At 41.9% G+C, this 25,000-nt stretch overlaps 7 protein-coding genes and 1 long non-coding RNA gene across 9 annotated transcripts; 3 read left to right on the top strand and 5 right to left on the bottom strand.

Moving 5' to 3' along the window:
* Positions 1–220: 220 nt before the first annotated feature.
* LOC128272200 (Krueppel homolog 2) lies at positions 221–5,978 on the bottom strand. 2 transcript variants are annotated; one of them, XM_053009961.1, is made up of 5 exons: positions 5,874–5,978; positions 4,577–4,735; positions 1,305–1,554; positions 1,098–1,231; positions 221–1,015 (listed from the first exon to the last, which is right to left on the bottom strand). In XM_053009961.1, exons 2-5 carry the CDS (start codon positions 4,732–4,734, stop codon positions 775–777), a joined length of 783 nt encoding a protein of 260 aa, XP_052865921.1. In that variant the 5' UTR covers position 4,735; positions 5,874–5,978; the 3' UTR covers positions 221–774. The 2 variants fall into 2 exon arrangements, with proteins under 2 accessions (XP_052865921.1, XP_052865920.1); XM_053009960.1 differs by lacking the exon at positions 5,874–5,978 and adding an exon at positions 5,624–5,809.
* On the top strand, positions 4,611–5,492 carry LOC128272201 (uncharacterized). Its single transcript, XR_008269245.1, has 3 exons — positions 4,611–4,778; positions 5,110–5,204; positions 5,297–5,492. It is a non-coding gene; the product is annotated as an uncharacterized LOC128272201 (long non-coding RNA).
* Positions 5,979–6,766: 788 nt separating the features above from the next.
* Positions 6,767–7,357, top strand: LOC128272457 (prefoldin subunit 1). Its single transcript, XM_053010271.1, has 2 exons — positions 6,767–6,903; positions 6,991–7,357. The coding sequence occupies exons 1-2, from the start codon at positions 6,883–6,885 to the stop codon at positions 7,342–7,344; spliced, it is 375 nt and encodes a 124-aa protein (XP_052866231.1). The 5' UTR covers positions 6,767–6,882; the 3' UTR covers positions 7,345–7,357.
* Positions 7,358–7,379: 22 nt separating this feature from the next.
* On the bottom strand, positions 7,380–8,320 carry LOC128272456 (protein-lysine N-methyltransferase CG9154). The gene is made up of 3 exons (XM_053010270.1): positions 8,031–8,320; positions 7,809–7,968; positions 7,380–7,747 (listed from the first exon to the last, which is right to left on the bottom strand). Exons 1-3 carry the CDS (start codon positions 8,193–8,195, stop codon positions 7,380–7,382), a joined length of 693 nt encoding a protein of 230 aa, XP_052866230.1. The 5' UTR covers positions 8,196–8,320.
* Positions 8,321–10,129: 1,809 nt separating this feature from the next.
* On the bottom strand, positions 10,130–11,400 carry LOC128272973 (uncharacterized). The gene is made up of 2 exons (XM_053010867.1): positions 10,917–11,400; positions 10,130–10,847 (listed from the first exon to the last, which is right to left on the bottom strand). Exons 1-2 carry the CDS (start codon positions 11,243–11,245, stop codon positions 10,418–10,420), a joined length of 759 nt encoding a protein of 252 aa, XP_052866827.1. The 5' UTR covers positions 11,246–11,400; the 3' UTR covers positions 10,130–10,417.
* Positions 11,401–11,787: 387 nt separating this feature from the next.
* On the bottom strand, positions 11,788–12,945 carry LOC128272189 (mitochondrial import inner membrane translocase subunit Tim23). The gene is made up of 3 exons (XM_053009946.1): positions 12,754–12,945; positions 12,428–12,677; positions 11,788–12,351 (listed from the first exon to the last, which is right to left on the bottom strand). Exons 1-3 carry the CDS (start codon positions 12,806–12,808, stop codon positions 12,057–12,059), a joined length of 600 nt encoding a protein of 199 aa, XP_052865906.1. The 5' UTR covers positions 12,809–12,945; the 3' UTR covers positions 11,788–12,056.
* A 442-nt stretch (positions 12,946–13,387) lies between these two features.
* Positions 13,388–15,590, top strand: LOC128273583 (EP300-interacting inhibitor of differentiation 3). Its single transcript, XM_053011579.1, has 5 exons — positions 13,388–13,488; positions 13,559–13,788; positions 13,852–14,124; positions 15,101–15,337; positions 15,410–15,590. The coding sequence occupies exons 1-5, from the start codon at positions 13,428–13,430 to the stop codon at positions 15,485–15,487; spliced, it is 879 nt and encodes a 292-aa protein (XP_052867539.1). The 5' UTR covers positions 13,388–13,427; the 3' UTR covers positions 15,488–15,590.
* A 297-nt stretch (positions 15,591–15,887) lies between these two features.
* Positions 15,888–22,759, bottom strand: LOC128271287 (guanine nucleotide exchange factor subunit Rich). Its single transcript, XM_053008744.1, has 13 exons — positions 22,625–22,759; positions 22,281–22,553; positions 22,026–22,206; positions 21,831–21,964; positions 21,387–21,752; positions 21,142–21,318; positions 20,908–21,064; positions 20,477–20,628; positions 20,227–20,395; positions 20,012–20,145; positions 19,228–19,932; positions 18,162–18,997; positions 15,888–17,653 (listed from the first exon to the last, which is right to left on the bottom strand). The coding sequence occupies exons 1-13, from the start codon at positions 22,757–22,759 to the stop codon at positions 16,177–16,179; spliced, it is 4,896 nt and encodes a 1,631-aa protein (XP_052864704.1). The 3' UTR covers positions 15,888–16,176.
* Positions 22,760–25,000: the final 2,241 nt, after the last annotated feature.

Here is a 25,000-nt window from a genome sequence, read left to right as displayed (position 1 = left end):
AAGCAACAGGCTGGGAACTTAATTCACTATGTATTATGCTATTACATGCCAATAAACGTGAACGTGGTAATAACTGAAGAATAAGTTGTTATCGATTTGTCAGTGTCATCCAAAGAATGATTTGTACCATTCTATCATTTATTTGTCTATAATCAAATAAATACGGTTCTGTCCGTTCTTTTTCCTGTCTCTCAAAATAAAAAAAAACTTACGAAAGATGTCGTAGATATTATTTGTAATTGTTTTTTATTTCCTTCAAATTCGTTCCATTCACCATAAAAAGTTTCTCTGCCTGTCGGTTTGTTACAATTTGATTCTGACATTTTGTTTTACAAAGTCTTTTACCTTATACTTATAGCAATAATAACAAAAAGTTATAAATGGGTTTAAAAAAACGAAAAAATGTTCAAACCGAAAGAAAAAGAAAACAAATGGGATTAAACAACACATATGTATACGTTCCTTTGGCTTCACGTACTGCCTTCTTCCTGTTACTAACATGAAGCTGAAAGTTGTTCAAAACGGCCTCTGTATCGAACTTAAGAGGTCCACAACTGTGAAACCTGCCGCAACCGAGAAACATGCGTTAAACCGATTCTTATAAAATCATCGAATGTAAATCAATCTTCCATTGAGTTAAAAGCAAAGACAGTTTGCAATATTTGTGCATGCGTATTGCAATATCAAACGTGACGGCGTGTTAATGATAAGGGAACATGGGTGCAAAACAATCAATGGAAATTTTCGTTTGTTTTCTTTTTTTACTATCCGCTTTTATTGCTGCTGCTGCTGTTGCTGTTGCACTTGCGTCGGTGGGGCTAACCTGCTGATAAAACTTATGGTCCCTTGCAGCATCTTCCGGAGTATTACCGGCGTCGTCGTTCCATTGGCAAAGTTTTCCGCCACCAAACGCAGTTCATAGAACATGTTACGTGTATAGGGATTGCGTCGAGATGAATAACGTAGAACCAAAAACTGGTAGTACACCAACGGTGTCATGATACCAGCCTTACCACTGTGAAGAATGGATGAAATTTATCAATTTATTTAATGCACGTATATAGTATATAATAATTTCGTTTCTGGACAGTACTCACAGAAACACTAATAACACCGATAGTGGCATGATGATGATTTCGGAAAACGCGGCTAACCGAAGAATGTTGCGAGTTTGGAATTCTACTAACGATATCAGTAGCCGAGCACCCCACCAAGAGTTTTGTCCAAGGGTCTATAATATGATAATAAATATTAATAATCAGAAATTTTCGTCTAGGCCAAATGTTTTGGCACAATATACTTACATCAAGGAGGGTTAAAGAGTAGCTCGTAGAATGCAAAACAGAGAAAAGTATAACCGGCAGAATGATGAGCAGCATTGGATACACATACAGGAATATCAGCGAGAAGAAGAGATAATGACAGGAATCCTCCAGCAGCATTTGCTGCAAATAGTTACGTGATAACTGAAACGGTGGTAGGCGTTGATGCAATCGAATCGCGCTGGTAGCCGCATTTGCCATTAGCACTTTATAGTATGCATTAACAGGATTCCTACAAAATGAAAAAAAAAATCAAATACGCAAATAAAGTTACAAAGAGTAAAAAATACTAAGAAACTGATCAATCAATTAATAAAAACTATCATACTATTCTTTAATTTCGTTGTTCATCTAGCATAGAATAGGTACAAGAGCTTGAAAAACAAAACACTAATGGGCAACTATATGCCACTCTGTGTGTTGTAAACACGCTGGAATGTCATTAAGTTGGGTAGAGGTAATTCGTTTTACGGTTGATTTTGCACCCTCACAGGGTTCGATTCCCTAGACCGACGTGAAAGGAGTTTGACGCGGAAGCAACAACTCCGCCCGTAAAAACACAACGTTACTGCGGTGCCACACGGTGCATAACAGCAGATACAGGGTGGTCAAACAAGCGTTCTCTTTTTGAAGTACCCATTATTTGACGTTTAGAACGTCAAATTAGATTCTGGAAATTGTAGACATTCAGTAAATACTTAGAAATTTACGAAATGGGTCGTTTTACGCTTGAAGAAAGCTGGGAAATATTAAAAACTTACTTCCAAAGTGATAGGTCTTAAATCAAACGGTACGATATTTGAAAACCTCATTTCGTTGAAGCTCATTTCCACCTCGGTGGCTATGGAATTGTCGTTTTTGAGGTTCGGAAAACCCACACGTCGTGCAAGAGAAGCCCATGTATCCAAAACGAGTGACTGTTCGGTGCAGATTTCGGGATAGCGGCATCATCGGCCGCCGTATCAATGAATGAAGAAAGAGCCACCGGAACCGTCGAAGGCGTACTCTACCGAGCAATGTTGGCTGATTGGTTCTTTGGCAAAATTGAAGCTGAGAACTTAGTTGACAGTTTTTGTTAAAACAGGACGGGGCTATCTGCCATACAGCGACAGCCACGATCCATTGTTTGCGCCGCATTCTCGGACAGCGAATAATCAGCAGAAATGGTCTGTGGCTTGGCCTCCAAGAAGTTGCGATTTGACATTATCTTTGGAAAGCGGTGAAAGATAAATGTTATGCGAGCAAACCAGTAACTATTGACGAACTTAAGAGCGAAATTGAAATAGCCATTGCCGAGATAGGACCACAGACAGTCGAAAAAGTACTCAAAAATTGGGTTGACCGAATGGGCTACTGCCAAACCAATCGTGGGGGACATTTGAGCGAAATTGTTTTTCACACATAAATTTGATGATCAACCTTTCAAAAGAATGTTTAAGCATCGAAAAATGTTTAGTCGTTTTCATTTTATAACCAAATGAAAAAGAGAACGCTTGTTTGACCACCCTGTATAACAGCCTCATATAACAATTTTGACAGTACAGCGACCAGGTGTCAAAAGCGTTGTGGCTCAGCAGACCCTATAACACGACGTTATACAGGGCGCATAACAGATTTGACACTAAATTATGCACCGTGTGTACCGATCGCAGTAACCGTTAAATGACACCGCTTGATTGTGTGTTGGTGATCGTTCCTCCGATGCATGTGATCGGTACACACGGTGTCGGTATTGTTAAAGTATTTTGGTAGTTAAAGTTGCCAACTATCTGAAGCTCATTAAATATTCTATTTTCCTCGTCCTTATTACTTAAGACTTTCCCATCCTTATAAAAATGGATCCTGGATACTTCTCATCCTTAAGAAAGCTACAAAAAGAGCATGGAAAACAGCCATAGCACTGCCATTCTTCTGGGATTGTAGAAAACTATTCGAACTTTATAAACATCTACAGGGGGTCAAACGGACATAAACGATTTTTGAAGGAATTTACGGACTTTTGTTAAAATATTTTTGGTTGCTTTTTTATCAAATTCAAAACATTATCTGCAATACACGCATTTGGGCATACTAAATTAGTACCTTTCGTTATACCGACAACCTTTACATGCATACGTCCTAAAAGAAATACATATTTAGATACCAATATCGAATACGCAGACGCGTATTAAAAACAAAATGCCATATTTTACAAAACTTAAATTGCACAAAGTTAAAATGCTATGCTATCATATATTCACTAAAAGCTAAATACTTATTAGCTGAGTGGGCACATTCGATTGTTCGAATGAAACATAAATAGGATGGACAACATATTGAAAAAGTGACATGACAGAAAACGTACCCTAACAAGATCATAAAGGCAATATGTTTTGTATGGGCAGTTGCACGTGTTCTTTCTGTTTTCTTGACAAAACCGTAGCGACCGAAAATGCAGACACGTGAAACCTGCTGGAAACCATGACTAATTAACTTTATTTTAACTTTAATGTTTAGTTTATGGGAAACAATGAGACAATTTTTTTAGTGAAAATGAAAGTGAAAAAGGGAATTTTATGTATTTTTTCCGTAGTGTCCAATACTACATACGGGAAATGAGGACTTGATTTTTTCTTGTCAAAGAATGGTATATTATCTTTTCAATGATATATTATATAGTAGGTACATTACCCTTTGAAGACCGTGTAAACGATCGCTTTAAAGTAGTAGTCAATAAAAGTTGGTTTAAAAAATAATTAACCCCGAAAGCCGAAAACTATAATCGGTCACAGTTAACTTATCTATTTAAAGGAAACATAACTGAAATTAACATGTTGTTTTCCGTTTTCTTGTGCCCTAGTCCCAATATGCATTTTATATCGAGCCTCTGACTCGCCCGACAACGGTGCTTCTTCTCTCATGGATTTGCGATAGTTGGTTTACCTGTGTTTTCTTCTTCGTTTCATTATGTAACTACAAGCTGATCATCGGGTGTACTGTAATAACCGGGAGGGGGTTTTACGTACGACGCACAAAAGTGGCTCGTATGTGATGTAAAAGCATAAAACAGTTGAATTAACCATTGCGTTTTTTTTTTCAACAGGTGGGAAACGCATTAGCGTTTTGATGTAACATTGTGTTTTTCGTAATTATTCGTCACATGCATAAGCAATACCAAAAATTTCCTTTTACTGAATCACTAGCCTCATGGTGCTTAGATTCGTACATAGTCGATACTTACCCCCTCCAACCTCTTTGAGAAAAACACCACTTACCCATAGAGAAAAGGTAGTACATATCCTAGCGCAAAGTAGATGGTTAGCACACGGGACACCCATTGCGTCGTTTCCAGTTTGTTTGCAATAACATGCTGTTTGAGCGTTTCAAAACCGGTCTGCCTGGGCTGCTGTTGATCCCTCTGTTGATCACTCATCCTAGGAATATGTTTGGAAAAGGGGACATGTTTGGAAAAGTCGCGTAAGTATGGTATAAATTTCAACATGTATTATAAAAATTTCAAATCTTATCAGACCAATCTTAGATTCACTATCCGTGCTATTGATATGAAAAGTTTTAAGAGGTGCAACATTTTGCACCTCTTTTCACAATTTCACTAACATTGTGTTGTTTCGGTTCTTGATCAACTGGAAAGGGCTGAAATCTCAACAGTGATCGACACTGAAAACGTTGTGAAAGTCTTTCCATGTTTGATTTCATGAAATTTCCAAATGCGATCATAGTTGCACGGTGAAATCGAACAAAAAGTAACATCGTGTCTGACGTATTTCTCGTTGCTTCATTCCTACAGCTAACGGTGCGATAGCAACTATATGTTCAACGATAAATATCAGATATCAGATTTGTGTGATAAGATGAAAGCTGCCATCGTGGTATTGGTACAGGGTAAGTCAGTTTCTTAAATCTTAATTATAACTATCGTGCGCGTTCGCAGAATTCCCATTATTCGATTTTCTTTTTATCATTTGATGCGCTAGCAATAATACATCGGAAAGACTGCCTACTGCCTAGCCTTTCGAGCTGCGAGAAATCATTGCCAGTAATGCTGTCAATTATGAACTTTAGGAAAAAGAGAAAGCAAAGGAGATCCATCCCATTTATCAGATACCATTGGCTGCGTTCCTATAAATAATGACGTGTGTTACAAAAAATCCACACTTCGTGCGGTACTGCACCACGAATTTTAACAGAGAATCACCAATCGGAAACAACGAAAGCTTCCCACTACACACAAGCTACATCAGATTCCGCATTCTCATCGCTCAATTCTATTTACTCTTCGTTTCTGTTGCTTTTTTACATACCTAGCCAATTAAAATAGCACCAATTTGAAGCACTACGAAGCTTTTCTAATTCTGTTAATTTGATGAAATTCTTATTCACTGCACAATTAAACGGCACCAATCAAGTGAGACAGAAATTACTATCTTATCGTGCTCCTTGATCCAGCTCAGCCACAATGTTCAACCTAATTCGGCTACGTCCGACGACTAGCGTTACAAAAGACGTACCTCGACATCCATGCATTTCTAGCGTTACCACACGTAAGCTTACCAATCGGAATGCGTTTGACAACAGCGTCATCGAACAACCTGTGGATGTTAATGATAAACTAAAAACTGAATACTCTGAATGAAAAACATACGCAGCAAGAAAGTGAAAATATACAGTAAAACGATTGTTTTGAGATAACGATGAACATTTGAAAATAAATACTGTAATTCAATAAAAATCATTCAAAACACCAACAACACAGTTAAAGTAAACTTGTGTTTATAAACGCAAGAATGTCTAGCGTTTTCACAATTTTATCTGCCTATAGTGAACCTCTTTTACAAATGCTTTCTTTCATTACCACGTACATGGATTTTTAAAGCCTATGTCTTCCACCAGGAACCATGGACGCGTGGAATTCCATGTGCCTTCGCGGTTTGCATGTTTCCGCTCCCCACTATCAACGTATAAGCTGTCGAGCGATATGCTGCGGAGCCTGGAAAGCTGAGAGGGATCAGCTACGATGACACATCGGTTGCCTATAGGCGCATCGAAGGCATCGTAAGATACAGGGGCAGCGTTGAGACTGCTTGAAAAGGTTTTCCCGCATCGAGAACTACATTTTAATAAAAAGGAGTCAGCACGGAAGAGTGTGGTGGAAAGGTAAGTAAAAGGAATTTAGACCACTATTTTACCTAAATTTTATTTCATAGCTGAAATAATTGAAAATGAACTAGCGTTCATATTCAGACCAACAGCGGAAAAATGTTTGGATGTGATTCTTTTAAGGCATCCGCGATGAGTGTTGCTGAGAGGTTGAAATCGTTGCGTTTTCTCAACCCAGTCGTTGTTATGTGGAATATTCACAGTATTTCTGTGAAGCGTTTTTGAGCAGTGAAGCGTTTGTAATCAGATTATGGTTACACGTTCGTCGCTTTAAATGACAATCGGTAGAAAATCATAAGCTAATAACGTATGTTTTTAGGATCGTAAACTACACATGCAAAAGCAGAGCAAGATAATCTGAAAACAAGTGTTGGGCCTCAAATATATGTAATACGCCAAAAATATGGATCTGGAACTAAAAAAAGTTAGTAGCATTCGTATGTGCGACACTGCAGTCGAAAGGTTGTATTGTGTAGTGCGCATGAAGGATCATTGAATACATCCATTTTAGGCTTTTACCGAGATGCAGGTGAACAAGATTGACTCCACGAAGAAGATTCGTTTGCTTGATATGAAGACAGAGAGTTTAAAACTTTCGAAGCAACGAATCGACGTCACCAACAAACACATTTCATTGCTCACACCTGACACTAAGGTGTACTCGTCGGTTGGCCGCATGTATGTGCTGAGCGACCTTCCTACGCTATCTGAAGAAATGAAAACCAAGCTTTCGTCGTATGAGGAAATGATCTCTCAGTTCGAAAAAAATAAAGATTTTCTTATTAAAACTCTAAAGGATCAAGAAGAAAGTCTACGGGAACTGGTGCAACAAAAGAAGGCGGAAAGTGAAACCAATGGAAAATAATGTATACCAATAAACAAAGTAACAAAGTAACTATTTCATGGGCTTGCTTTATTTAACACGCTATCCAGATCAAAATTTGCATAAGAACAAAATTCGTTGCCAAGATTTCGTTCATGTTCGGGCCGGAATTGGCACAGCCTAACAGCCAGATACTGTTGAGCCCAACTTTCCACGACTGCTCCCGAGCAAAGTACTAGTTTTCCATCTGTCTTAGCAATCTTTTTCACTATAAACGCTATTTTTTTGATACACTCTTCGGACAAGAATGGGGGATCGGCAATAACCAAGTCAAATGTGTGTCGAAACTCATCCAAATATTGGGGTTCAAATGCCCGATTGTAGTCATATTGACGAAAGTGCTCCCCGTAAAATGCGAATCTTTCATCGTATTCAAACAACATTACTGAAATGGCGAAACAAAAAACTGGTCATGAATGAATATAAGTGTGGCCTGGAATGCTTACCATCCGGAACAACGTTCGAAACATGTTTGTAGGCTGAAGGAGCCGATAAAAGAGCAACTTTGAATTTGCCTTGAGAAGCAGTCTTTTCCTTTTGTAGGTTTTCAACAATTGAAGCAAGTTTTTCTTTTGTTGATTCGTTATACCAAAATTGGCTCAATTGCTAATGATAAAAAGAATTGAAATGAAAAATGGAAACATTTGCTGCAAGATGTTGATGCATACCCAGTTTTCCTCAAAACGTTTATTCAGTTCACTGCTTTCTTCTTCCATGCATTCCTCCAGCTCTTTTTCTTTTAGAAATTGTTGCAATATTAGCATTGTATCTTCAGGAAGCACACATGGTTCGCCATCAATGTTTTCTATTGAATTAGACTCTGTCGAAGCCATGCCTAAATTAGGCAGGAAAACACTGCAAAATCGCCCGACCAACGCAACTTAGACGAACAATCGCACTCTGCCCGTTCTAATAATAATAGGTAATGAATAAATAATAAAAAATTATAACAAACTTCTTTTTCTGTTCTCAGACTTCACGCACCCAAAATGACACCTGAAGCTGCTGTCAAAACTAGACTCCTCAATGTTATTTAAAAGGAACCTTAATACACATTCAATCGAGCACAGCAAAACAAGAAGTGATATATTACCTACTAATATATAATATGTATATATACTGATGTTGATTAACTGTCCGGGGTGAAGCACTCCCATTTTTCCAGGCTCGGTAGCATTTTGCTCACCAGGTTATGCGCCGTGCGTTTACTCCGCGGGCCCAGAAAACCAGGTACAGTCAGTGGATCGTGCAACGGGTAGGGTCCGTGAAGGTAATCTCGGAAAAATCTATGCCCTTATAAAACCTAGGACAGGAAAGTCCACGTATCCATGTTTCTTGTTGAACCAGCGAGCCACATCCGGTATAACGCGGCGGACCCGCCGCTTGTATCCTTGTGGTCGATCAGCAGTAGATTCCAATTTGCCGATGCCCAGGGCGGTGGGCTCATGCAACCGTGCTGTATCGCGTCTGTTCCCTCACCGACGATCATCCGTACAGCGTCAAGGTTACATCGCTGCTTGTGGAAGCCGAAATTGCCTAGAAGTTTGCCCGTGGAAGTCTAGGAGGCAGTCTGTAGAACATGATGCGCTTGTAGACGAACAGCTCAGTTCAGCTTACACATGACACATTGTTACGGCGCCGATTGTCTTCCCGACTGCAGGATCAGCCTCTACCGCTTCTCGCTCAGGAAGATACCGTTTCGGAGGGATCTCCTTTAGGTTGGGTACAATCGCAGCGCAACTATCGTGGCTGCATTGTGGACGCCATCAAGTCCAGGGGCCTTTCGGGGGCTAAACTAGTTGGAAATGGAAATTAGTCGGTTGGTGTACTGGTTCTTGCTACACCACAGGAGACTGGTGGGAAAAACTCGGCAAGCACGATCCCTGAGGTCCCCCGTCCGTCATAGACGTCGACAGGCGCTTCCATAGATGGTGCGCATCTCAGTTTTTTCCTTCCACCACTAGACGCTACGCCTACCCTGGCCCTACCATCGGCGACTGCATGGCACGATCTCGTCGTAGGATCTCTCCATCGTAACGACGGTCACTGACGGTTCCACACTGGCGAGGTCAAGTGTTCGCAGCTATATACAAAACACCTTCGGGTCAAACAGGTGTATGTTCCACCGACGCTACCGCACATCCGGTGTTACGCTGAGCCATGTGGTTATGATGCATTTAAACGTCCCGTGGGGAGAGTTGGTTCAACATCGTGGCTTAACTGCATCCTCCGCGGTCGTCCTCATTTCTCTTTCAACCTGCTCTAAGCAAGGTCCAGGTGTTGCTCCTTCTCTTCTTCTTCGGAAACAACCACTGCGCGGTCTTGGCCTGCACCAGAGACAATGTTAATCTCTGATGCTCTCTGTAACGGGTTGTTTTTACGGGCGGGGTTGTTGGTCCCGCGCCAACCCCCCTGTCACGCCGGTATCGGGAATCGAAACCATGGCCGGCTGCGTAACAACCGATCCAGGGATTCGAACCCAGGCCAGCTGCGTGACAGCAAAGAGCACTACCGACTGCTCTATCAGCGGGGGCAAACCTGTTGCTCCTTCAGGGATTCGATTTGCAATCTAGCGATCTGATCCCTCTAGCGGCTCTTTCCACACCGACTTCGTGTTCGATGGTAGCGACCTTTACTCTGATCCGCAGACGATCGATACCATCGTCTGGTATTGAATATATCATTCTAACTCTTACTTTCCGTGACGGTAATTATCCCTCGCAACGACGCAAGAACTAAATGGGTTTTTAGATAAGTTGGTTCGCACTAAGAACATAGTCAAGCGTACTTTATTCCGTTCAACAATGTTCAGGGTCTCTTCATTATTATTATTATTATTATTATTATTATGAATACGAATGAATACGCAAAGAAAGTTCAAATGTTAAAATTAAGGATGGCTGAAATGTGACACTATCAAAATCGAGTCACTATCATTCATTTGATCATAGAAAGGCACTCTCTTAATAGCTGGCAGATAAAATAATTAAAACCAACTATTTGCACTGTTTCACGAGGAAATAAAATCGAATTATAGATTACTCTGTAGATCGTGTTAGATACGCAATTTCCTGCTTGTAGTTGCTCGTTTCGCATTGATGACTACAGTCCAAATCCACAGTGCTATGCAGGTCCAGGAGCAAATTAAACCAATGATCAATGCAGCGGCTGTGTTGATACGTCCCTCGCGTCGTCGATCGAACGACACGTCCAAATGAAGATAGTCCATAAAGTCTAACACCGATGAGCATGATATACGACTTTGTATAATCGGCACTAGGCTACCATTGGCATGAATGTATTTGATAAGCTCGTAGCGTTGCTGCTTGCAGGTATTGAGAAACCCATCTAAATACATTGCGGCATGCACAAGTGTCAACACGGCCATAAGGCTACCGACAACACTTGCGGGGATCCAATAGTAAGGGTTAATGTCGTCCTCTTCCACGTCGGCTTTGGTGGTCATCACGATTATATCGCCCGATCTACGAAGATACGAAAACAACAATAGATAACCTGTCAGTCATAATATTTGACTATTTAACAATGCTCACCTTTGCCTCACTGTTGCGGTTCCAGGGCGTCGTCTATGACCACCGAAAAACACACGCGACACATGAAATATACCAAAGATGAAGCAGAAAATTATGGGCAGCACCAGCCCATATGATGCCCAGTGGCAGTAGGCTACGTGACCCCCGGTAAAGTAAGTTGGAGTGGATCGGCCATGTAAAATGCAACCACAATTCCTCTCGATGCAGGTGTCTAGAACATATTGCCAATGCTGCCAGGCCACAGTTGTTGATATGCAACATATGAAAGACAACGTTGCAATAAGCGGGTACAAGTAGGCAAGCTGTTTTTCGCTTCTATGCTGATTCATTTTTCCACACACTTTGTAAAAAGTTCCAAGACAAACTCCACTTTAAGATCTGACTAATTAATTAACAGTTTGAAGCGGCCATTGAAGAAACACAAAAATGGGTGTGTTTAGCAATTAGCTCGCAACACAACATGCATGCGCACACTTTACCAACACAGGGTTGCGCACCGACTCAGGCAATATTAATTAATCTGGAACTGGTTGAAGCCTTCAATGAACGTGTTCATCGCACACATTCATGCCTTGAGCCCATTCTTCTTTTCGTGCCTCAGAATGTCTTTTCTAATGCGGAACACAGTTATACAATGGGATTGATTGAATGAAAAGGGTTTTTTCTCACCAATATTAATTCATTATTTGACCTGAACGTTTCCAAAATATGTTTCAGCAATCAGCAGTAATTGGAAAAAGGAAAATGAAACCACCTTACGATAATTATTTGAACAGCCATGCCATAATCTTGTCTGATGAATGTCATGCGGTTGTGAATAGTTTCCACACAAACTATCCATAGTAGTTGATTGATAGATAGAAAATTGTTTGTTAACTTGCTTAAGTTTTATTCAGACAAACTGAAACGTTTCATCAAACATATTACAACTTTTCCTGTGCAGCTGTTGTTACGCTTGCGCCTACAACAACACGAGCCTCGAATAAGAAAAGTTTAGTTGAATGCTCGTACATTTGTGTACAATTCGCCCGCTGAACACATTCGCTATCCCCATAGTCTAGAAACGTTTCAATTAGTTGGATAACTGTTTTTAGTTCCGTTACGACTTAACCTCAAACTCGTTTTGATCTATTTTTTCTCTTAAAGGTATTGCGACTTCAAGTCGTTTAGCTTTTTCGACCCACCGCTTGTTGCACTCCAAAGGACGTATAAAGAAGTAAGTGCCAATCCAATACCGCCGCCTAGGACGCACTTCCGCAGACCAGCTGACGATTTGTATAACAGACCGGTAGCTCCTCCTGCAGCAATTGTGTTGATGTCGTCATCCTCTCCGCGAGTCCATTGCAATAGGACACCGAATGCCGAGTACATAACGGCAATTGTGCCTAGTGTGTTTGCAGTTGCAGCACCTTGCTTCATTACGTGGTTCAACAATCTGAAAACAGTAAAAAATGCGCGTAAATTGTTTTGTGACTGGAACCAATTGTACGGGTTCTTTCGAGGAAACTCACTGTGTTCGTCGTAGCTTCCCAGTTTGGTTTGCCAGTTTTGTTGAACTGAACCCATTGTACAATCCACCCATACCACCGATACACGCACCAGCCATTGCTGAGGAGCCGATCTGCGAAAAGGCGAGTTCAAATCGGCCGCGTTGCTTTGAAGCACCCTCGGGAAAGATGAATTCTGGTTGAGCTTGCAGGTATCGTGAATCATAGTTTAAATATGGTGACAATGGCCGCACTTGTGAACTTGTAGAGATTCCTGCAATATTAGTGACAAAATTAATAAGACCCATGCCTGTTGCGTAATTTCCATTTCCTGGCGACTTCACAGGTACCCGAAGAATGCGCCGAACCAAAGGATAATGGTTTGCTAAGGTAATCGTCACTCATTTTGCTGTGTCCTAAGAATAATGTTAAGCCTGAAGCTTTCTGCAAATAAAAACTGGAATGTTGGGCCCACGATACAACAGTTGTGACAGGTATGATACAAAAGATTAAGAATAAATGATATTTTTTTCTAGGATGTTTTACTAATGCTGTCAAAAGAAAATCAACTCGCATAGAGAACCTGAAACATAACAGCCAACTTATACAGTGAGAACAACTCTATAACGTAGCACTAAGTGTAAAAGTAAGAATGGTCGTACTGGCAGTTTTATCTAAAGCCCGGTCCACACGCTACGATTTGACTGAAACTTTGGGCTGTGCAACAGCGAAATGACGTGTGGACCGCAAAATTGCACCGGCTTTTGTCGTTTTTGGCCATCGGCGCAGTTTTAGAAAATTAAAGCAGGCGAGTATTAATATCTGTCCATCTTCCATTCATGTTTGCGTGCGCTGGTTTGACATGTTGACATGTTGTTGCACGAGTTTTTTACGGAATTTATCGAACCAAAGTAGCAGTCATATCGTAGCGTGTGGACCTGGCTTTAGCAACGACCCGAATGTCGTCTAAAAACCAAACCAAAAGCCAAGCAACAACACCACGGAGGTCAATAGCAACAAAACCATGGATGCCGAAGCACGCAAGAAGCGTTACCAGGAGCTGATGGATCAAGGACACGATCTCGGTTCGTAAAGTCAATGGTAACTGCACTAGCAGTAATTGCATTTCAATATATTCTACTATGTCTCCAACAGCCCTGAGAACGCAGATCGACAATGCTGTCGACATTTTCCAAGGCGTATCGTCAATCCTCATGCAAACAAACAAAGTCATGATGCAGGGAATACAATCGGACACTGCGGAAAATGCAACGGAAGTTTGCATCAACGTACAGATTGTGAAAATGAGCCATGATTTGGTCGGAGCAGCGCTGCAAAGGAGTGAAAACTCTCAATTCTGCGACGAGGAACTGACAACCGCGATCGTAATATTACAATGAATATTTCAATCCAGAAAAAAATCCAAACTAAACGGTTTTATTTTTCAGATGGCATTGGTTGGGAATGCGGAAGGTCAGAAAGGATGGGATGCGTTCGGCAAAGCTGGAATAACTGCTTTTCGGATGTCGAAACACTCGCCATGCCTTTACGGAACATTCGAACACCTTCCTCCCGCACCGGTGGAAAAACCAGTAAAAGAGCGCCGTCGAAGACAACGACAAGAACTAGGTGAAGCTCGAAAACCGGAAATAGTCAAAAGATTAAATCAAGAGGAAGCCGATGCACGCAAATTACAAGACGTTATGGAGCAATTGAAATCGGTAAGATATTCTTTGATCTCTTTCGTAGCATGAACCAGGTGTATAAGTTAAAGTTGTCCGGGTTTTATGATGAAGAAAACACATAAGAGAACCTCAAAGTATTTTTATTCGTAATAGCTGTTCGCGGTGCGCGTCGCCAGGCCTCATTTCATTCTCATTTCTCAATGATCCGGCGCTTCAAAGTCGCATCAGTTGAATTTGGCCTCAAATGCTTGAAAACTATTCGAGTTTTGCTAAAAATTACTCTTGCGTCTCAGTCGACGCATTCTCGTCATCTCAATCGGGGCATACCACGCCCCATCTTTCCTTCTGGACGACCTAAGGAGACTTTACGGACTTAAGGCGACTCATGACATGACCAGCCCAGAGGATCCTGGCGAGTCGTATACGGTGAACGACGGTGATGTCGTCGTTCTCCATTATTCCTCCGGGGTTACATGGCCAAATATTATGTTAAAAATTATACGGTGCCAAATATTAAACCTTTAGACAGAGTCCATGTCTCAGATGCGTATGTGAGTTCTGTATAACCTGGGATTATAAAGGTTCTGTACAACCCCAGCTTCGACCTTCTCAACCCGAGAAGTGAGCGACATAGTTTCCTCAGACTGTAGAATTGTAGAACCTGCTTGGCTGCTAGCACCCTGGCGCGAATCTCCTCAGTTATGTCATTGTGATTACAACTTTGACTTTAGATAGGAGAAGCTCGAGACGACTTCGAATTTTCGATCACCTATTAGTACGCCACCACCACGTATGTTCGTCGATGTTGTTGGCAAGGCTGCTGATGATGATGGTGGTGGTTTCAACTTATACACCTGTTACAAATGTTACTTGTTATCGTAAATGTTACTTTGACTTTGATACGTCTCTTAAGTCTCCCAAATGTGTTCAAAACGCTGCGTTCTGGATGGTTAATGTCTGTTCTCCGTTGTAACAATTAATATTGTTCTTTTTATTGCACATTGTTCTTTAGATCTGTGTAGAAAGAGGTACATCGGTGCCATATTTTGAACTTATTACGGATCCTACGGATTATATGAGCACAGTTGACAATGCATTTCGAATCTCTTTTCTCATCCGCGATGGAGCCGTTGTTTTGGAAATGGTTAACGGTGTATTGTGTGCCCGACCTACCAGCGAAGGAGAAAAACGTAGTTCGAACGACGATAATGTTCAGGCCATGCTGTCTTTTAACTGCGCTCAGTGGAAGGTACAATGTTTTTATAATTTTTTTTATATTTTGCCTATGCAGTATTGTAACTGTTGTTATTCATGGTTTCAGGACTCTATCAAACGATTCCGTTTGCAAAGACCACTTTTATCTGTCGACCGAGAAATTGTGGAAAGAAGTCAACAATAGCATATCTGGCATAACATACATAAAAAAACACGGAACCTGAAAAACAAACATACACATTTTCATACTATATATCGAGGCAAATAAAAGCATGTTTCTCAAGATCTACAACAAAATTTAAATAATTACCTTTATTCCACACCGTCTTCATTTGTAAACTTGTTTTGCTAACACTAACTTTTTGTTTTGCGGCTAATAAAGCGGCTAATGTTCTAGCTTTAGTACGGATTACACAACCCACATGAGCCAGGAAAATGTTTCTCGTCCGGTAACGTGCATCAATGTTACACTGTGTGAATATTCAAACAGTGTAAACAATTGAATGGTTGCTTTTCGTTTGGCAAAATTTTTGTCATCATGTCCCGTTGGAAAACTAACAATCATGTCAACCATTTTTGGAAATGTTAAAATCTTGTATATTCCATGGTAATGCTTCGAGTCCCCCGGCGACAAAGGTGTTATTAAAACGATTGATGCCTGGCTATGAATTCATTCGGGAATTTGCCTTTACTAAGTAACATTAGGAGAATTGTAATTTTCCATCGTCTCGGTGTGGACGGAATGTGGTTCTGAATCAACCCTCACGTAGTGCACAACAAAGAAAATTATAAAAATTATTATCAATGCATTGAATACTCTTTGTTTTTGTCAACTGAAGCCCATAGTTCTCTTTAGTTACCCATTTTATTTGTTTACATAACATTGCACATTCGTTCCGTTTCTTCGGTGATAGCAGCCGAGTTTATGAAACGATTTTCGGTCGTAGATTTTCCTCGCGCTATCTTTTGTACATTTGCCACTTCCAGATCCGAAACGGATCGTGTGAAAGGGTTTGCAGTTGTGTACGATGGGCTGTCCCCGACGGTGCGATTCTTTCCACCAATGACCTCACCGACCTTACTATTGCCAGTAGTCTCAATCACAGACGAACCGGAGTTCATCCTTCTAATTGTTCCATTGCTGATGCTCGTTTCGAGTTCCTTTACTAAATGCAAAGAGTGGTGGTCCTTTATTAGTGCTGTACCGCCGCTAACTGTTGAACTCACGCTGCCGCTCCCGGTCGTATCCTGTGGTGTACGTTGGGCATGCATAGGAATGGTCGCCAGTGTCGAAAGAACCGGAGCGGTATGTATTAGCGATGGTATCGCTTCTTGCTGAATTACGAATTTATCCAACATTGCCAGTTGCTGCTGAAGAGCTATCATAAACGGGCGATACGCAAGACACTCGTTAAAACTCCAGCGCGTCATGTCCTTCAATCCATTCCGAAGTTGACGACAGACGACCAGCGATTTGGAACGGATTGCAGCGTTTGTGATGCGACCGACGGAAGCCACGTCGAGAAGAAGTACGGAGAGGAGAAGAGCGAACTCGTAGCAGTGTGCTTCCGTGAAGATCTGAAGCAGGTAGCGCATTCGAATTTCAAGCTTGTGTTGTTTCCGGCGGTTCGTTTTGGTTTGCTTGGAAATGTTCTTTTCCATCGCCCGACTAAAAGTCGCCTCTCCGGGTGTGAAGCTTCTGCGACCGCCGGCATCACTATAACCGGTCAGTACATCGTCGGGCCATTGGGGTTGGGCGGTTTCGGAAAGGACACTCGTAGCATCACTCAGTGGCATAAGATTCGCCTCCGTTACCTCAATAGGTGCGATACCCGCTGCTTCAATTGGTGTATGTTTTTCTTGAGCGTTTTGCTGTTGCAGCAATCTCAACGGATGCGACCGATCGCCTTTCCTAGACGTTTGTTGACACTCAGCTAATTCGCTCATGATCACACTAACCGGTCGAACAAACGACAAGCTATTGTAACCTGAATCGACGGTGCCGCGTGTGGCCAACTCAAAGAGTGGAGACTTGGTGGATTGGTTTAAATTTGGCGATGGTGATGGTTCCGAGGGTGCGATTTGCCGTGTTCCGATGACATTGGAGAGAAGCGACAGGTCGAGACAAGGTTTTGGCCAATCTAGTTCATCATGCAGCGTCTTGAGGGCTGAAACAAAATCCTCGATGCGAGCCGCACGATCTTTTTCGCGGTTCAGCCAGCCAACCAAGTGAAAGTCGAGCGTTGCGCTCATGTAGCCAAGATCTTCGAGCTTGCGTAGTTGCAAAAATCGTCGGGCATAGCGCTGCAGAACCACGTCGATAAAAAACTCTTCTGTACTTGATGAATCGCTGTAGGCACGTGAAATGAAAAGCGGAAGTGGTATTAAAAAAAAAATAAATAAATAATTCAGTGAAATGAGTTTTTTGAAAACTACACCTTACACTCCGTGGATTAAATTTGCCGCAGTCTTTATAATGGTTGAGGCGAAGAGTTTGTCTTGAACTTTGTTTTTAGCGGCTATTTCAACAACATGTTTCGAATCGATTAGAAAGAAAAGGAAACTATCGAAAACAACGGAAAAGCCTATCCCGGTCGGGAATTATAAAAATTGTATTCTTCCTCAGAAGGTGTAACTTCTGACGATACGATAAAATAAAAGTTGATCGATGGTTTGTGTTGGAATAGTAATCCGTGATTCGAACTATATCCAAGTAACCTGTGAGGTGTAGAATAGATTCATTCTTCTTGTCCCTACGATTATACACAGACGTGTTTCTCTGCGTGTTCTCCAATAGTTTGTAAGGTAAATTTTGCTTCCACTTTCTAACATTAATTAAAAAAAAAACTCATGCTTACCGTTCAATCTGCGTATTTGGCACACTTTTCTTCCTTCGCTGAACTTGCCGGTCGAAAGGATGCACATCGTTTGTCCCGGTGCCTCCGCCGACTGTCTGCTGTACCATCGATGATCCCACAGGACCATTGACAATAAGGTTCTTCTCATTGTTCACCACAGTCGCTGCTCCGTCATTCGCTTTCGGATATGGTAGGGTGGTAGAGAAGCTACGGCCCCTCGTCATACTGCTGCCTAGAATAAGACTTAAATCTTCTGCATTCGGTGCTGGTGGTACAGCGCCTATCAATCCACCACCAATCTTGTTTCCAAAAATGTAAGACGAACGAGGCGATTCGACATCGTTCGGATCGATTGCACGTAAAAATCGTACCAAATCCTTGGCAAGCGCCCAATCACGCTGCTCGAGAGCCGTATCAAGCAGTAATGTCGCATACTGTCTGCTTATGGACGATGGTTCTAGGTTTTGTAGTATGATCAGATAACTTGCCGCCGTCTGCAGCTGACGATCGACCATACACTTCTGAAACAATTCCTTCGGCTTGCCGGCACTAGAGAAGAGATACGGCCACAAAGCTATCTCCGTCTTGCGAGCACACTGTACAACCGTTTGCAGATAGACCGGAAATTCGTGGATGAACTCTAACACCGATGGTAGTAGTGCATCTGGAATTGGCTCTTTGCTTGTCGCTTCTTCCTCAAGCACTTCGTGCAACAAGAGCTCAAGAGAATGTGGAAAGTATGGAAGATCCGTGCAGCAACGTGCGATTTCCCATGCATTGTACCCGAGGTTGCGGCGAATTAGCTGCCGCAGGATTTGATGCAAATACACTTGGCTCTAGAAAGACACAAAAACAATGTATCATTTGTAAATATTAACGCCAAATAGTCTGTATCAGCATTCCAACAGCAAACAATAGATGACATGTGTGGCAAGCACTAATGTTACATATGAAAAGTTGTAAAAATGAGGGCTAACAAAAACTTTTTAAAACAAAAAAGTGTTTACAACTTGTAATGATTACTAAGAAAATGCGCTTTGTCTAGGGTAATTAAACAAAAACTCACCGTTCTTTTAAGTGCATTATACGGAAGAGAAAAGTAAACCGTTGGATCGCTAGTGTACAGCAGTGTGTCATTTTCGGCACCCAAAATGATGGCGTCTTCGAAAAGTATGACGAGCGGATAAATCTTCAGAGTGAACGAAAGCATGATGCGCTTGCTCATGAACGTGTGTCGAAGGCTTCGCGAACCAGTTTCTCCGCTACGGGGAAACACCGGTAACCAAACACGCATTCCGTAACCCCCACAATACAACCAGAGAGATTCCTTTATATGTGTTTTGCTGGACTCCGACACCCAGATGCACTCGACCGACGACGCCAGACAGGTCGACGTTAATTGACTAATACCGGTGTTGGTGTTGCTGGCGGAACTGCCATCGCCGGCTCTGGTGCTAGCATTGTGGTGATGTTGTTGGTCGGTCTGTACCATTAGCACTCGCCCTGAAACATTCATAATGAGTGTTTCTGAGAGCGAGGCCTCATAGCTACTCGTCGATGGACGGGAACCACCGACGCTCTCATTTTTTAAGCTGGTCATTAGTACTGATATCACACAAGCGGGGTGAATGCAAACGTTTTTGATGTCATAGATATGCATCTTGATTAACTCGACCCGATGCTGAACGCCACCGCCACCGCCATCGTTGCCATCTGAACCAGTGTGCTGAAGTGCGAATATAGAAAGGTGCCCATCGGAAGTGAAAACAACCTGAAACAACCATCGGATAAGGCGGAAATGAAATACCGACAAACATCTCAATATCATTAGCTATCCTTTTTCTACTTACAAGTTGGTCGCGAAAAATATTTATTAACATAACAGGGCTAGCGCTTTTCGTTATAACAGCAAAACGGTTATCCAATTTGCAGTCCTTGGAATAGATGCGAAGCTCGTCATGGAAACCTATCAGGGAATAACAGCCTGCAATTGAACAGCGAGACGGTAGGTTGATGATAGTAATTGTTAGATCGTTTGGTCACTGAAATTGGTATAACTGCTCACCCATTATGATGACATCTTTCCACCATAACAAACCACCCGTGATAACAAAATCTTTCTCCTGTGTTTCATTACCGAATAGCTTCCACTTGCGAGTGTTGAAAGCATACAATGCAACTCCGGTGCGGCCTGCGACGGCCACGTTGGTGCCGGAACAGTCGATGGCACTGTACTGCAGGAAGAGACCAAACAATACAAGATAACACAACAGCCAAAGGGCAGAAAAAGCGAACGGGAAACGTTTGGTGCTTACACGAATGGGCCAATTGGAAGAAATGTAAGCGGTAGGTAGATTCAGCACAACCCAGTGTTTGCTTTCCGAGAGCACACTGTTGAACTTGATATAGTTATCGCTTCCCACCTCTGCCGAAGTATGGAGGTCTTCGGGCGTCATGCAGGAAATATCTGTAATTTAAAAAGTTAAATGAGTGAAACATTTTTCATCAGCTTCGCTGCAGCACGACAACAGCCCAGCGGTCAAGGCCTACAAAAGAGAAACCTTCTATTGCTTTCTGTAACAACGTGTTTTGAACAACGGGATTGTTGGCGGATCACGCTGGTCTCGGCAATCGAACCCAAGGCCAGCTGCGTGACAACTGGTCTCGGGAATCGAACTTGCGACCAGTGACGTGACAACGACGAGAGTTACCGACTGCTCTATCAACGGGGCACCATGCAACATACCTTTGTTCAATTCATCGTTTTTACCAAAGTTTGACGACTCATGTTCATTGTGGACGTCGTAGGGTGATTTGTTACAAGGATAAATATTCTGCAACACATCGCCGTGGTTGATGTAGAGCTTGTCGTCTCCTTGCAGAAGCAGGAATGAATTATTGCTCTAAAAGACAAACCATCAGATAATCTCACACAGAAAGCACTGTATAAAAATGTGATTCATCAATAACGGTGTCATACCATGCACGGGTTAATAGTTAGAATACTTTTGACAAAGTCTAACTGCATCAACACGGTCGCATGGGTGTTGCTTTCATTGCTCGTATCGGCAAGTGTTTTCGTAGTATTCGATATATTATGTTCTTCCACACTCTTCTGTCGCACCATCAGAAGCTGGTATCCTTCCGTTGACCAGTCCTGAAACAGAAATTGACCATTACAAAATTGTTTTTGCAAGCTGATGTAATTCTTTTACAATTGCTTACCATGCTGACCACATTAAAGGGGTCATTTTTGGCTAAATCCACATGCAACCCATAATCCCAGGCCAGTGAGCAAAGTAGCAGCGACCCAAATGTGCTCCACAATGATATGCCCCCTTTTGTCCATGCGACTACGATGGCACAACCATCGGGGGTCCAGCGTAGGTCGCGCACGGAACCAGGTGAACCGGGAAAATCCTTTGCACTTAGCGACAACCTGTGCGACAGTTCCAAGCCGCCGGTCACATCATCGATTACGTACATATTAGTCTGAGAATTCTTACGACCGTATGCTATTAAACGGTACTTGTGGTTGATTACCGTGCATGTTGCATCATCAACGTTTTGGCACCAGATTCCTTGCACTTGCTACGGGGTAAGCCAGAAAACCGAAACGGAAATCTTCGCCAGCTCCTAACAGCTTCAGTATGCTATTTTGCTACTTACATTGGGATCAAACTTTGTGTTGTTTGCGGTGAGAAATGCTGCTCGTCCGTCGTTCAATGTGATGGCGAAACCGCACAACAATGGAGAGTAGTCAATTGAGAACACGAATACGTTTGATTCTAGAATAGGGACGGCTAAAACAATACACAATTTTAAATTGATCTGGTGTAACGGTTCAAGAAGGAAAACACTAACCATAACTGACTTGCTGGTTAATACTAAATGGGATTCGTTTTAGATCAAGTGCGTAGTCACGCTCTTCTATGCCCTCCCAGTTCAAGCGAACCACGCGTCCTTCCTGTGTTGCTATCATGATTTGATTTACATTAATGCAAGAAACGCAGCAAATTGGGACGTAAAGACAAACGCGATATGTCTGTAAATAAAGGAGAACAAAATCAATTTGGTGCAAGTCTAGGTAGATTGTTAGGCAGACTATTGTTTACTTACTAACGACAGTTTCAAGCAGGGAATGATCTCCTTCAGAAATAACTCGGCACTGTCCCGTCGAAGATTGGTGAATGGTGAATCATTTTGATTATACACACCCTTCGGAGTATCGTTCACAATCAGAGTGTACATGAATAAAGTGCCACCCTGGGAAGTACCCCCAGTTACTACCAAAAGCATGCTTGAATCGGGTTTCCACTCGACATTACTGTTGGGGCCGTATTTTGCTAAACACTCCGAACTCCTGCTCCTGTTCGTAATCGGAACACAGGGCTGCGAATACCAAAAAACAAAACTGAATATGTGACACGCTACCGTCAACTCTAAACAGGGCAGTAACAAACCTTGGAATACCAAATGGCAACAGCGTCGTCTGCTAGAACAGCGAATAATATTTTCACACGATCACATACCACTTTCCGGATGATTCCATGAGGTTCACTATTTAGCACCCGTGGCCACCCGATTGAGAAGTACATTTTACGAGTATGTCTGATACTGAGAAACACCGAAAATGCAGTCAACCCCTGGTTCTTGCACCTAACTCCGATGACAAGGAAGACGTTGAACAACACGTTTCGATAGAAGCGGCATCAAATGACCATCTCGCTGATGCTATGTGGTATAGGAGTTTATAAAAATTACGATTTGCATTTCGTTGATCGGAAACATACCCGACGGAAAGAAAAATTGGAACTGACAACAACACAATAGCAGGGTTGTAGCCAACATCTTGTGTATCAACGGGAGGGGGTAGCGGTCACTGTGAATTGTAGAGTAAGAAAAAACGAGCACCAGGAATGATACATTGGTCTACACCCACGTTTTTTGCCCGTTATTATTTAACGTACGCAACATATTCGGAACATTTGGGTGATCGATGAATCGGTGAAACTAAGTTACTCTACTATACAGGTTGGTGGTGGTGTGTTGTACACGTGCTGTCATTTTGCAGCATCACAAGCATTTCATTTTTTGCCAGTTGCCACGGCCATGCGGTAGTGTTAGTGAGGACGGAAGCATTTGTTTACATATCGAGGCAGTTCTCGATTAATGCCTTTTTAACGAATCTAGCCCAAGCCAAATGGGCTGGAATAATCTGAATAACTAGAGTAAACTTAGGTGAATCCGATGAAGCATTCAATATGTTGAATAGTAGTTGTGTGCTCAGACCATGTGTAGGACATTTACGATTCAATTTAAAACTCATTTATATGACTAACACGCACACACGTACACTAGCATCAAAATCAGCTACTGAGAAAACAGTAAAACGCAACTGTGTTCGTGTGCTGAAGCATGGTAAGGAGAAGTGTCATTTTGAGTTGGCCAGTTTCGGAGTGGAGCGAACTCTTCGCGGAAAACGGTAAAACGGAAAACGCGTCGCGCGTGCCTAGGTCATTAGTTTCGATTCGACAGGTAAAAGAAGGTAACACAGTGAATTTCAAGCTCTAAAATAAAGATAATAACAACATTCACAGTGCTTCGAGTCCGGTCTTTTCGAGCCCTCAACACTCAATTGTAGGCGCTCTTACCCCCTCTTCCGTTTTCTTGTTCGGGATTTTCGTAAGTTGACTCGGCTTTTTTCGGAATTTTCGTAAGTTGACTCGGGTGTCAGGTTCGTCTTCAAAGTTAGGTTCGCAGTGTCTTAGTTAGCTTCCAAAATATGTCGAATTCATAAAAACAACATTCACATTTTGACGTTTCGTGTTTTGACTTTCGGAAAATCCCGAGCTCCACGCCCAGGTACATGCGGGACAAATCTGGTAGCAGGCTTAAAATTTGCATTAGAGGAAAATGTTAAGCTATTCAAACAAAGTCAGCAGCTCAAAGTCTCTATAATTGAATAGAGCCCCCCAGAAGTGTCATTTGAGTTGGTGCAGGAATCGCTCGGTAGTGTTGCGTCTTTCAAGTCGCAAAAGTGTTGGATCAGAATTGTGGAACGAGGAGGATATTGACTTCTCGCCATAAACATTTTTTGTTCAAATTGTTATCGCTATAAGAAAAAATGATGTGTGCAGTGGACGACGAATGCAAACTGCTACCTGTTATTAATAAAAGATGTGAAAATTCACAAAAATAGTACGATAAAGTGAATGGTTCACAGTGATTTCCGAAGTGGTATACAGCTGTGTGTGTGTGTGTAAGTTTTTTAAGAATTCTTAACACCAACAAAAGTAAAACAAGAGAATAAGTGAGAGTACCGTGCTACGTGACGTGTAATAGGTAGCGAAAAGAGGAAAAACGTGTTGGTGCAATGTTCATCCGGTAAAATTTAATCATAGCTCCGACGATTAATCAGATTTGGAAAAAAAATATTGATTGCGGCTCTGCGTCTACGCAACGATGGGTCACAGTAACTCGATTTATACGTCGCTGGATTGGTGTGTAGACACCTTCACCAGTGTACAGGCGGCAGCAGTAATTTTCTATCGATTTAATATTCTATCCTATGAGAGAAAATACGTATACTCATAGAAATTTCGGAAAACGGGGTAGTTTTTATAACTAAGTATGGATCCTCCAAAAATACTTCATAACTCAAACCTGACAAAAAACGAAGAAAAATGCTCATTTGCTACGCCAATACTAATTGTTTCATGTGTGTCTAATGTTTATCCTGGAAAGCGCCGGATGTTTTACTTAGTGATAAACGTCGAAGATTTTTTATATGAACCTATTCGATCCAAAAAGACGATCCGAATGCGAAAGTGTTTTTT

The sequence above is a fragment of the Anopheles cruzii genome, chromosome 3, assembly GCF_943734635.1.
Source record: "Anopheles cruzii chromosome 3, idAnoCruzAS_RS32_06, whole genome shotgun sequence".
Classification (NCBI taxonomy): domain Eukaryota; kingdom Metazoa; phylum Arthropoda; class Insecta; order Diptera; family Culicidae; genus Anopheles; species Anopheles cruzii.
This window is presented reverse-complemented; position numbering and strand designations above follow the sequence as displayed.